The sequence below is a fragment of the Arachis duranensis genome, chromosome 6, assembly GCF_000817695.3.
Source record: "Arachis duranensis cultivar V14167 chromosome 6, aradu.V14167.gnm2.J7QH, whole genome shotgun sequence".
NCBI lineage: Eukaryota > Viridiplantae > Streptophyta > Magnoliopsida > Fabales > Fabaceae > Arachis > Arachis duranensis.
In genome coordinates this window covers 96,051,251-96,064,699 of record NC_029777.3, presented here as the reverse complement: position 1 = coordinate 96,064,699, position 13,449 = coordinate 96,051,251, and the positions used below count along the sequence as shown (strand labels likewise).

General features: G+C 30.8%; 1 protein-coding gene across 1 annotated transcript; it reads left to right on the top strand.

The window, feature by feature from the left end:
- The first annotated feature begins 3,388 nt into the window (after positions 1–3,388).
- LOC107494754 (fe(2+) transport protein 1-like) lies at positions 3,389–6,702 on the top strand. The gene is made up of 3 exons (XM_016115788.3): positions 3,389–4,059; positions 4,748–4,897; positions 6,255–6,702. The coding sequence occupies exons 1-3, from the start codon at positions 3,391–3,393 to the stop codon at positions 6,558–6,560; spliced, it is 1,125 nt and encodes a 374-aa protein (XP_015971274.1). The 5' UTR covers positions 3,389–3,390; the 3' UTR covers positions 6,561–6,702.
- The last annotated feature ends 6,747 nt before the right edge of the window (positions 6,703–13,449 follow it).

Sequence of the window (13,449 nt, the reverse complement as noted above, 5' to 3'; positions counted from 1 at the left end):
GTTAAATTTTCTCTTTTTTCCGCTTGTTCTTTTCCATCTCTGAAACACTGGATCATGTCAACAGGGCTTTTGAGTCTTTGACGAACCAAAAAGATAAGTAAATGGGTTTTCTGATCACTGTATCTTTGAGGCCCAACTTCAAATTTATATTATAGTTATGTTCCTTTTTTATGACAAAAGTATGGAGTTTATATTTTATATTTTATATTCTGTTTTTGCACTTAATTCATATTTTCCGATTGATCTATTTCTGTTTTGCCACTTATTATGTATACTATAATTAACATATATTTCAATATTTGTATATAATCACAATATATATCTAATACATATTTTTTGAAATTACCCATATTATATTGTTACTTAATAATTTTTAACGGAAATATACAATAATATTCATATGCTTTCAAAATTATAGAATTGACCTAAATGAAAAATAATACCTACACAAATTAGTTATACACAAATTAGTTAATTATATACGTATATTGAACAAATATAACTTTTATATTCTAAAGTATAAGTCATATATTTTATTTTATATTTATATTTTTAAAGATAATTCACTTATTTATAAAAAAGCTAATTATCTCTCTATCCTGATTATATTATATATCATTTAAACAAATCACAACAAATTCAACCATTTTACTAATTAAAAAACAATAGTTATTATTTTTAAAAAGAAATCAAAACCTTCCACCGTGAATAACGATAGAGGATGAGACATCAACCCTACTGATTATGCTATATATTTGTGAAATTATCTAAAATTCTCATAATTTTGTTTAATATAATAAAAATAAATATGTAGATATTTTAATAAAAAATCTAAAAATTAAATAAATAATTCAAGTGTTAAAAATGTCCAGAATAATATCTAAAAAAAATTCTAAGATATATTCAAGTGAAAATTTAGGCTCCAAAATTATCTAAAAATGATGATGTACAAACTTGTGAGGCTTATATATTTGTAGTGTTTTATTGTAATTAACTAAAAAACACACATCAAGTTTCAAAGTCTTTGTACTCTCTCTTTAGTTTATAAAAAATATAACTACAAATTTTCTCAAACCATCCATTAAAACTAAAATAAGTTACATAAATAAATTAATTGGGCTTTAAATTTATACAATTACAACTTTCTAAAATAGGTTACATCTTTATTCTATTTTAATTTTATATAAATCGTTACCGAGTGTAGCAGTTTATAATTTGCATGTAATCTGCTACAAGATAGCGCAAATTATGTTGAAAATGTGCCATTAAAAAGCTGTTAGAGGGTGTCACGATTTTTAAAGAACCTGGACCATGCATAAGCTGCTTCAAGAGTTAGCGATTTGTGAAAAAACAGTAGATAGCGTAATCCGCTAAAGACTATAGTAAATTACTTGTTGTAGAGGTATTCCATTGCGATGTATTGGTGTGGCAGACAGTGATTTTAACTCTATTCTCGTTAGCATTCTCCAAAGACACCTTGAAAGCTATGGTAGTTTCTGTCTTGTGGAGAATGCTAAATTGCTAACGGAAGCAGAGTTAAAGTTGCCGTCTACTATACCGATACATCGCAATAGAATGTCTCTACAATACGTAATCTGCTATAACCTCTAACAAATTACGTTACCTATTGGTTTTTATAAACCGTTAGACTCTACGGCGGTTTATGTATGGTCCAAATTTTTAAAAACTGCTACCCGTTGTCAGTCATAGAAAACTTTGATTCTTAAATATTTGAATAAAACACTAAGGCTTGGTGAATGATTTGGTGCTAGGAAGTATTCTTGATATTTGCCGCTCAATTTCACTAGAACAACTATTGAAAGGTGATCTTTCCTAATATTTTATTTAATGATGCACACAAGTCATTTTGGTACCATGTTTGATGAATGATTTTAATTACGAAAAAATTCAGGTGAAATTGACTTTACGTGAAGTTGATATCTGAGAGTCGTTAGATAAAAATTTAGTCAAATCAGTCAAATCATCTAACAGTTTTCAGATACCAACTTAATGTGAAGTCTACTGCATCTGAGTTTCCACCTTTTAATAGACCTTTGATCTTTACACAATTTTGACTTTGAGATATTATACTTGTATCTAAATGTTGTTCATATTATTTTTATTTCATGCTTGTGATATTCTTGAGTTCTTTACTTATTAAAATAAGGATACTATTCCAGGATTTTTTGTAGTCCATATTTGAATTACTGCTTTTATTCTTTTGGATGTAGGAATTATACCATGAATTAAATACTTATGACTATTTTGAACAAGATTATCAACCAAAGATTAAGAAAATAGAGTCCTTAAATGTTCCTTTAAAAGGTTAGAAAATTTATTAAAAGCTTTTTCTTGTAATGTCTAATGGTATTTGTTATTCCAATGATGATTAATCTTGATCTTCAGTCCTATGTACATAGAATATGCAAGACCCTTACAAAGAAAAGTATGAAAAAATAATCAATGATTGACATTTCTACTTTTCTTATAATTTCAGATAAGGATATCGAAACCATCAAAATTTAAAGTTCTTCTTGTGTGTTATTCACTTTTGAATGGCACATGTTCATTTCTCTATATAAAGATACCATTGCTACATTTTTATAATTTATATTCACTCTAGCTAGTGCATATATTGAAGCGCTAGAGGTGGAGTTGTGTGTTGATAGATGAAGCCTCATGCTTTGAAGGATATTGAAGGACAAAAGTTGCTTTAGTTGGAGAAATCTTGTAGCTATTATACTATTGATATCTTATATTTATTCATAACAACCTGGAGTTTCTATATTGTGGTAAATTATTAACTAGAGAACATGCTTGAAATTTTCTGAAGAACTCAAGATATCAGCTGAAGCTATGTGATGTTGACACTAAGCATAGAACAAGAGGAATAAAAGAAATAAAGGTAACAATTCTCTTAAGTATATAATGTTAAATATTTTTATATTAAAAAAGTTAAATTTATAAAAAAAATTGCTTTTTTTTTTCGAGAAAATGCTTCATTAATTATTCCCAAAACTTAAGGTAAGTTTATTACTAATATTATTTCAAGTAGATTGCCACATCACTACCTCATTGTCAAAAAAGTGAAGAAAGTCGCGTGTTTGCTATTCACCGATGCATGAGGGTCTTGTTTGAGATAACTCCCAACACATGCCGCACTCCATCAACCTCACTCCTAGTAATTTGGTCAAAATACCCCTCAAACATACAACAACAGATACACCAAGCTCTTGCAATGTTCTCTATCAAGGTCATTAGAGTAATTCCAACTTTTTAAATCTAGACTCTTAAATTAGTCAATCTAAAGTTTCGCCAAACCAAAGCACTATATTAACGGTCATAACAACTCATAATTTCTCTCTAACTCTCATTCTCTCACTTACAATCATGGCTATTACACCAATGAATTCAAACCTCCTCTACAAGATTATTATTGTTATTTCCTTCCTTGCACTCACAACTTGTCCGGTTGCCTCGGCTGAAGAATGTGCCTCGAACCACCAAGGAGCATGTCACAACCGGAGCGAGGCGCTCAAGTATAAGATAATAGCAATATTTGCAATTCTGGTGACAAGCATGATCGGCGTAACGCTGCCGACGCTCTCACGCGTTGTCCCGGCGATTCACCCAGACCGTGACCTTTTTGTATTAGTGAAGGCCTTTGCCTCCGGTGTCATCCTCGCCACGGGTTACATGCACGTATTGCCGGACTCATTCAATGACCTCATGTCGGACTGCTTGCCCAAAAATCCGTGGCACAAATTCCCATTTACTACATTCATCGCCATGTTTTCTGCTATTTTCACCCTCATGGTGGACTCTTTCTCCATCTGTTTCTTTAAAAAGAGAATCACTGCTTCTTCTTCTTCTACTACTACTACTACTACTACTGATTCTTCCGAAAACATTGAAGTTGATGGTGGTTGCCGCAAAGTGAATAAAGAATTGGAATCGCTTAGTCACAGTCACACTCACGGTCATGAGATTGAACATGGAAATGGAAACACGAAAGTTGTGAGTGCGGAACAGTTGCTACGCTATCGTGTTATCGCTCAGGTTAGTTATCTTAGTTGGTAAACTACCAAAATAGTAGTAGAAAGCTTATACCATTAACAAAAAAAAAGAACCCCGATAAATATGAATGATAAATAAGTTTTAGAAAAAATTATAAACGTGATAACAATAATAAAACAATATCATATTTTGTTTAGAGGAGTGCTAGGGGTAAGCAAAAATTGTGATATATAGCCATCAATTAGTCATCATAGGTGTGTTTAACGGTGGGAGATTATATTCAATGGTGCAGGATTACTCAATTTACTTATGATGGTTAATTGATGGTTATATATCATAATTTCTGATGCCTCCTAGACTTTCTCTTTTGTTTATTAGTGACAAATAATATGTTTTGTTATTTTATCGTGTTTTTAGAGAAAGTCTAAGGGCTAGCAACTTTATTAAATTCTAGCTAGTATGTAATCAGCAAGAAAAGTGAGCCATTAGATGAAATTTTACACCAATCTCACACCATTAGATCATCGTTAATGACTATTTGATGGTTACAAATCACAAAAGTTGCTGCCCCTAACATTTCTCGTGTTTTTATTATATGCATGTAGCACTACTAATCTTCGTTTTATTATTGTTGTTGGTGGTGAATTTTGAGCTTGTGGGTTATGTTTATTATTTATTGTTTGGTGTATGAATTGTGAGATGTAATTGTGTGTATATAAAACGTATGCAGGTGTTGGAGTTAGGGATTGTGGTGCACTCAGTGGTGATTGGTTTGTCATTGGGAGCTTCAGATAATCCATGCACAATTAGGCCTCTCATTGCAGCACTTTGCTTCCATCAACTCTTTGAGGGAATGGGCTTAGGAGGCTGCATACTTCAGGTTTAATTTATTGATCACCGATATATATCTTTATTATATTTTTTTATGTTAAAAAACAAATAAATACACCAAAAAATAATACTAATTAATTTTATTAAAACCAATTTTTCGTAACTACTAATAATGAACTAATGAAACAGTAGATAAATAAATATTAGAAAAGTTAGTTTCTAGTCTTTTTTCTAGAATAATAATAATAATTACTCATTTTTTTCTAAAATAATTTTCTATTTTAAAGTTACGAAAAATTGAACCTATTTAACAAAATTATATTAATATTTTTTACTTATTCCATTTCTTTTAATATTTACCATTTTTTTTAATAACTTAGTTCAATCATGTCTTTTTTAAATGTATAATTAAAAGAAAATATTAAACATTGTCACCAATGTTTGTTTAGTTTGTTAAAATAATATTTTTTTTAGTCACCAAAAAATAATCTTTTTTTGTCTCTATTTTCATTTATAGTATTTTTGAGTTTTACAATTTTAAAAGTGAAAAATTAAGAATAATGAAAACAAAATTTCTTAATTGTTACATATTTTGTTTTTCCCGCAGTTCTCTAAATTAAATATAAAACACTAAAAATAATTTAATTAGTATGTTAAAAGTGATAAAATATATTGATGCTTATATTTGAATGGTTTAATCCTAGTAATTTAACAGCCGGATAACACTGTTATTGATTTTTATAGTATCTAAAGAATAAAGAATAATAAAAGAAAAAAAATATCTAGAAGTGTAATATTTACTAAGATAATAATTATGATAAGAGTGAACTACCATTTTAAATTCTGAAAATTTTCATTTTTTAACGAAATAACTTTTAAAAGAATAAAATAACATTTTGATCCTCCAAAAATAATGTTAATTTACAAAATATACTAATAAAAAAGCATACTCAAAAAAGACTCTAGAGGTCGAAATGTATGCTTAGAAAAAAGATATTCCATCTTTTAAATTTAATAATATTATTTTAAGTAAATTCTTATTGAAATTTTTTTGGTAAAAACATAAATACAAAAAAATACTCTATATATTGAATGTTAGGTAAGTTTGTTGTACGTACCTTTCTACATGTTGCAACAAAAAAATATCAAATGTATGAGTTGTTTGTTCATTATGAAAAAATACTGTATTTTATCAAATTGAGACCATTTTTTCAAGCTCAATTCTATTTTTTTCTTTTAAAAATTATTTTATCAAATATTAAATTATTTGAGATCAGAATTATGATTTACTCACGAAGTGATATTTAACTTTATGCGAAAAAAAAATAACTAAGAATGATTTAATATATAAATAGATATCCATCTAACGAATATATATTTCTTTTTCATTATTTTTTGGGTAACAGGCAGAGTATGGGATGAAGATGAAGTGCATTATGGTATTTTTCTTTTCTGTGACAACTCCATTTGGAATCGCATTGGGGATAGCTTTGTCAAAGGTGTACACTGACACAAGTCCAACTTCACTCATAGTTGAAGGTGTTTTGAATGCTGTGTCTGCAGGGCTTCTCAATTACATGGCATTGGTAGAGTTATTGGCCACTGATTTTATGGGTTCAAAGCTTCAAAGTAGAGTGAAGCTTCAGATTTATTCATATTTTTTTGTTTTGGTCGGAGCAGGAGGCATGTCAGTCATGGCAATATGGGCATAGAAAAAAAATGAAAAAAGAAAGAATAGAGTAGGGTTTTTAGAGAGGGATTATTTTTTATCTTTTTTTTTTCTCACATGCCTTCACTAGTTAACACAGAAGAAGAAAAAACAAAAGAAGAAGAAAAAGAAAAGAAGAGTTCTCGAATTTCATGGGTTATTTATTCTCTCTTTTTCTCTCTCACTCTCCCCATTTATGTGTGTATATCATCTTGGATTATATATTATCTACAATCAAATAGTTTTTTGAGCTTGTCATTTAGTCTAAAAAGGCCTAATAGATGTTAGCCAACAGTATCTTTTGCATGCTTGAAGTTAGGACTTTACGTCAAGGTGTTTTGTTCACTTTTGGATTGTCACCCTATCAAAGTATCATTGGCTTTCTTCAAATTTGGTTTAAGAATAAAAATTATTTTAGTCAAATTTATAACAAGACTGTAACGATCCAATTTTTGACACATCAAAACTAATGCCAAACATTTAGGTATTACTCGTATGGACCTAATTGGCTCTAGATTTAGAATGTCATTATCAAGTGTTATTATAAGCCTTTGTTGGATTAGCGTGATTAAAACTATTTTTCGTAAAATTTATTTAGTTTTACCACGAAGTTAATACATACAGCAATATCACAGATAGATACAAGATAACAGAAGATACATGCCAAAGTTCAAAATACAGGCAGAGGCGAATTCAGGGGGATTTGCATGGGCCATGGCCTCCCCTAAAGTTTTAAAACTTAAAATATATATAATATAATGTGTAAACTTTTAAATAATATATTTTCTAGTTCAATGGTTAGAGGAAAGCATCTTATACTCCAACACATGGGTTTAAATCTCATTTCATGCATTTTAAATTTATTATTTTTATTTTTTCAATTTTTTGATTTTTTTTGTAATTTTTCTATCTATTATTATATAAAAATACTTTAATTTTTATAATAATTCTTAATTGAATATAATTTAGAATTTTATGAAAAAAACTCTGATATAAATAATTTTTTTAAAATTAATTTTAGTTTAAAATAATATTAAAATATAATTATTTTTTATTAAAATTTTTAATTTTAGTATGGTACTTTTAATTTTTTTGTTTTCGGCCCCTCTTTATAAAATTTCTGGATCCGCCACTGAATACAGGGTACTATATCAAAGATATACATACATAGACAAAATAAGAAAGACAATCCCATCCCTCACACGGGTCTCCTTAACTGGAACCGATTTACTGAAAGGTCCTATTCCTCTAAAATACTACAAAAGCGAAAAAAATAACACTATAGATCACCAAAAAGAGTAGAAGACCAGCTATGTCAAACTCTGGGATGGTCTTCGAACAACTCTCTGATAATTGGCCTAACCTCTTCAGGAATAGACTCCTCATTCGACTCTAAATTTACCTCCAACTGCTCAACCTAGGTGGGTGAATCATTAGAAAGGTCAGCCACTTCAAGGTCAAAAGGTGCGGTCTGAGTAGCTACAACATGGTGTCTCCAAGGGTCATCGGACATTGGCTCAACCTGGAGTGCAGGAATAGGAAAATGCTGAGCAAGATCTGGATCAGTCTCGTGTACGTACGAAAAACCCGGATATAGTACATTGTAGTGCAGCTCTACCAAATTGAGAGGATGGAAAAAAGAGAACTGGTCTCCAGCTAGATGTAGCTCGGATAAAGTAAACTCATATGGCATGTCGGGATTAAAGTGCGGGCTATGTACAGAAAATCGAAAACCACGGTCGCACAAAGCGTAGATGCAGGTCTTGGGTGTGCCCCATATGAAGACTCTGCCCTGCACGGGGTCCTCATAGCTCAATACAAACGGAATCTCAAAGAATATCACTACCGATCCCATTTGAAAAAAGGAAAAAGCAAGAAAAGAATGGTGAGAACCTAAAGTTCCCAACAGGGTGAAAAGGGGTCCTAAGGTCTTTGTCTCTAAGTTTTCGTTAAATGTAAAATCACAACATAGAAATAACAGAGTACAAATATATAGTGGACAAACAGAATCAGTTATAGATAGTTAGGAAATTGCAGTAAACAATCACAAAAAATTCATATGTGCAAACAACATGATACATGCATGTTCTTAGTGCAGGCCATGAGCTCATGCGTCGGTTATCTATCCACAACCCGACGTTACCTGGGCGAACCCAGAATATGGTTTCTCTACTATGCCAGTCAGGTATATTAGTATCATCATGGATGAACTCATGTTAGTCAGGATAGCTCAGCATCACGGGTTTATTCGTGTCAGTTAGACCGAATCATAATCATAATAATTTTTGCTAGCATATCCAATGTGCGTCATAGTAAGAAACAAGCTATCAGTCAGGCGAGTGTTCCCACATTAGCAATCTTTGGTTAATATCTTGGGGCTTTTCTTATCCTCTGTATTAATCTCTTGGGAACTTTTGCCCTCAGTTCTTTGTACATTATAAAATATTCTTATATTTAGTCTATTTTCTGCAAATTTGTCCTAATAGCGATTGACCTTCTATTTAATAATTAATATACTGGACTCGGAATTGTGCAAACTATATATTCACGCGTCCGTGATGGATTGAGTTTATGACAATATCATTTATGCATAGCTTCAATAGCTGTCCCTACGATTTGCAAAATAGAGACTATTATGCACAATCTCCCGATTCAGCATCTATTGACTTTCTAAGGCACATATACGTCGTGTAAAGTTCGTGCACGAGACCTTTACTTACATGAGGTGATTCTACAAGTCCAAAGATTTAATTTAAATCTAGTTTTGAGGCAATCCAATGAAAATTGAATTTTATAATGATTTTTAAAGTTTTGCCATTATTTTGAGAAAATTTTGAAAAAAGCAAACAGTAGTGATTTTAATAAATTCATGAAAAATACCTTCTGACCAATTGTCCCTCAAAATTGGTGACATCAAATAAGACTCACCCAGATTTCAAACAAACAAAATTCTAGTTCAATACCATATCACACCAAAAAGTTATACATCTGAGAATATAGCCTGTTTTAGAAAAAGATGTTTTAAAAGGTCAGTGAGCTAGTCACTTTTCCACCTGCATAATTAATTTGACAAACATAGAATTGGTCTGAAATTTAAATTGGATATTATAGGCATACAAAGATTTAAATTGCCATTGGTCTCAACCTAATCACTTATCAAAATTAAAAGTTAAGTAGGTTGAAAGTTGATGCTTTTGCAGTAGGAGAATAGAATTTTCTGCAAAAATCAACAATTTTCAAAAATTTATTCCTCTCAACCTACTTATTGATAAGCCATGAAATTTTTATGCAGTATCCAAGACACAACAAAATTTTATAGAAAAATAATTTCATCCAAAATGGTGGTCTGGATTGCTCCCAGCATTTGATTCACCTTGCTGCCAGTTATGCAGAAATTCTGCATTAAGCAATTTTAAGAACCTCATATGTCAAATTATATATCTAAGCTTAGAAATCTTCTAAATCCATAATTCTATCTTCTTTTTTTATTAAACACAGTTGTTAGAATAACTAGTATAGCCCAAAAAACTCAGAATCAATAATTCACAATTTTACAAGTGCATATACATAATTGAACATTTATTTTTCTGCATTATATCAAAACAGAATTTTCATATGCACTTATCATCAATCAAACACATAATGAATCATCAATCCACACAAGCAAACACAGCAGCAAACGTAATATTCTATCTATCCTATCCCTTACTTGGTTGTGCTGAAAACTGAGGTGCTTTGCTTCCAAGCTCACCTTCTCCGCTACAACACCTAATGCATTATAATTCAATTTCGCTCATCATCATCATCATGGCATGAGGCTGAATCCATGATCACAAGAAGGAGAAAGATGAAACACTCACCTTCTCTATTTAGATGGTTCTGTGGTTCAGAGAAACTATAAGAAATGGCCTTATTTTTCACAAACTAAAAGAAAGAACAAAAGTTAGTTTACATGGTGAAGTTAGGAATCGAATTGAAGAAAGAAGAAGAAACCGAAGCTAGCTTACCTAGTGAGAAATTTTAGGACAGCAAGAAATGAAGGAGGAAGATGAGAACTTCATTCTTCAAGCTCCTATGGAAGTTGAAGAATAGAAGAAGATTGCATGCTAACCGTTCTCTCCTCCCGGGTTGCTCTCGACCTTCTCTCTTTCTCTCTTCTTTTAATAATCAATTCTCTTTTCTAATTCTATCCTAAGTTAGTTCAAATTATATATAAGAAATTGAGTAAGTGAAGTAAGGGATAGGTATAAGTATGCATATGTTTTCGTGGCTCATGCATGAGGATAGGGCAACACATGTACTTAGCATTAATAACTAAGTACTTACTAGGCTAATTAACCATGTGATGTAACCATGGTTTGGGTGTGTTGTCCGTGGTGATTAAGAGAAGAAAAGCGTGGATTTTTGTTCTTAATCATGGTTGAATTATTATTGGTTTGAGTGAGCTAATAGTTTGGTTAACTTAAGGTTTCATGTAAGGGTGGTTAAAGCTTTAATTTGGCTTAACACATAGCATATATAGGTATTTTGGCCTAAGAATAAAAATTAATTGATGTGATCATGTACTAATTGATTGATGATACATCTAGGGTTGTTCCTCTACTAATTCATCATTTAATGAATTAATAAGATGTGACTAATTTGAAAAAATTAACTATAGCGATAATTATCTAATTACCAAAACTCGTCATCGAAAAAACTAAAAAGTTTTAATGCCACGAGTTACTATTCTAATATATTATCTACACCATATATATATATATATATATATAAACCTATGCGTATCGATGTTGTCAAGAATAAAAAGTCACAGATATCGTGAGGTAGGATTTTTACAAAGACAAACTCTAAATATTTGAAGATATCACCTTTTCTTCTTTTTGATTAAACAGTTACTCAAAAAAAAAGTGTAACCTAAAAATTCTCTTGGTCAAGACCCAACCAAGTTGAAAAAACCAAAACTAAATAAAGTACATATACATCCATTAATAATAAGTGTTATAGTAACTTTGACTTAGTGTTTCCACCTAAATTTATGTCTCATAGTACCTTCACTCTACCATAGAATGAATTTAGTTTATATTTTTCTCTATAGTAATTGAACATCATATATCATGGCATATTGAATATTCTTGAGATATATTTTTAAATATATAAAAAGTCATGTCTAAAGAATTGCATCTGATCCACATACTCAAGCATATGTGTCTCTGAATACCATCTATAATTAGAATAACAAGAGTCTATCTAATTTTCAAATTTTTAATCTTTTCTATCTCAACACTTTTCCAATTTAGAAGAAAAAACATATACAATATCATCTTGTAAAGTATCATTGGTATAAGAATTTAGGGTGTGATTGAAAATGAAAATCAAGTAATCTTTATTACGTATAGGAATTCATTAGAAAATTTGCTTGTGACTCATTTACACACCTCAATTTAGATTATTGGGGTAAATCAAGTCTAAAAAAATTATATATCACATCCTATGAAGGTGCACTATTCTCTTTTTTAATCTTCCTATTGCAGATTTGTTCTGCCATTCTCATCTTCCAAGCCTCACTACAAGAAAGTTTAAAAATAGTGACTAATTTTAGCGACTAATAAAATCGGTCACTATTAGTGACCGATTTTGTGACAAATCAAACTTTTTTAGGATTTAAAAAAATTAGTTGCCAAATTGGTCGCTAAATTTCAATTAGCGACCGATTTAGTGACCACCCTCTCCTGATTGCTAAATTAGTTGCTAAAATAAAAATTAGTGACCAATTTAGCTACTAATGACAAAGCCAATCTAGACAGTTAGTAAAATCAGTCGATATTTTTTTAACTTAGCGACTGAATTAGCAACCAAAATAAAAAAAAAAGCTTTTGGGTATGTTGGTGGCTAAGTCGATCACTATTTTTAATTTAACGACCGATTTTGTGACCAATAAAAAAGCAAGCTTAATAGTGGTTGGTCGCTAAATCGGTCACTAAATCGGTTGCTAAGTGTTAAGATAGCGACTGATTTAGCGACCAACTATAAAATGCTAATTTTAAAGCAGCCAGTCGCTAAATTGGTTGCTATTTTATAATTTAGTGACCGAATTAGCAACCGACTTAGAAATAGGTGGATAAAATAGTTGGTCGCTAATTCGGTCGCTAAGGTAGCGGTCATTAAATCGGTAGCTAAGGGTTAATATAGCGACCGATTTTAGTGACCAACTATAATATCTTAGCATTAAAGCAGTTGGTTGCTAAATCAGTCGCAAAACCAACTAAAAAATAAAAGTTATAAATTAATTAGTGCTAAATTGCTCACTATTTTAAAAAACTAGATTTCAAAATAAATTGAAAAAATCCATCACTTTTCAACCCTAACCCTAAGCTCTCTCTTCACATAGTGTCCTTCTCGCCTCCTGATAAACCACAATTTGATAGTTTATTTTGTATTGAAATGAGTGGATTTTATCAACTTATCCTACATTTATTTATTGAAATATCATGGTTTTGTGAATTCCTCCTAAAATTGTGTTTAAGATTAAAAACATATCTTTTAGACTCTTAATTTGCTAAATTTAATTCACTGTAATCTCATTCGATGTCTTGATGTGCTTGTTAAGGCAAGGATGGATTGTAGAAGTGAAGAAAAAAGCATGTAAAAGTGGAGAATTCATAAAGAAATGAAGTTTGGAGCATTTCAGGGTCATGAGTACGCATGTTTTGGAAATTCGCAAATTCTTGCATACACATGCCTCATACGTACGCATGATTGCCAGCACATGAGTTCACTTAAGTGAACATGTGGGTCGCAATTTCATGTTTTCTTGGGCCTAATCCTACTCATTTCTGAAGTATTTCAAGCCAAACTCAAGGAGGATGAAGGGAAGAGCAATTAGGATAGGTTTT

Bases quoted from the DNA above. Each gene is read 5' to 3' on its own strand.
- LOC107494754 (XM_016115788.3), top strand. From the start codon at position 3,391: ATGGCTATTACACCAATGAATTCAAACCTCCTCTACAAGATTATTATT. The intron at 4,060-4,747 runs GTTAGTTATCTT...AAACGTATGCAG, and splicing joins GCTATCGTGTTATCGCTCAG to GTGTTGGAGTTAGGGATTGT. The intron at 4,898-6,254 runs GTTTAATTTATT...TTTGGGTAACAG, and splicing joins TAGGAGGCTGCATACTTCAG to GCAGAGTATGGGATGAAGAT.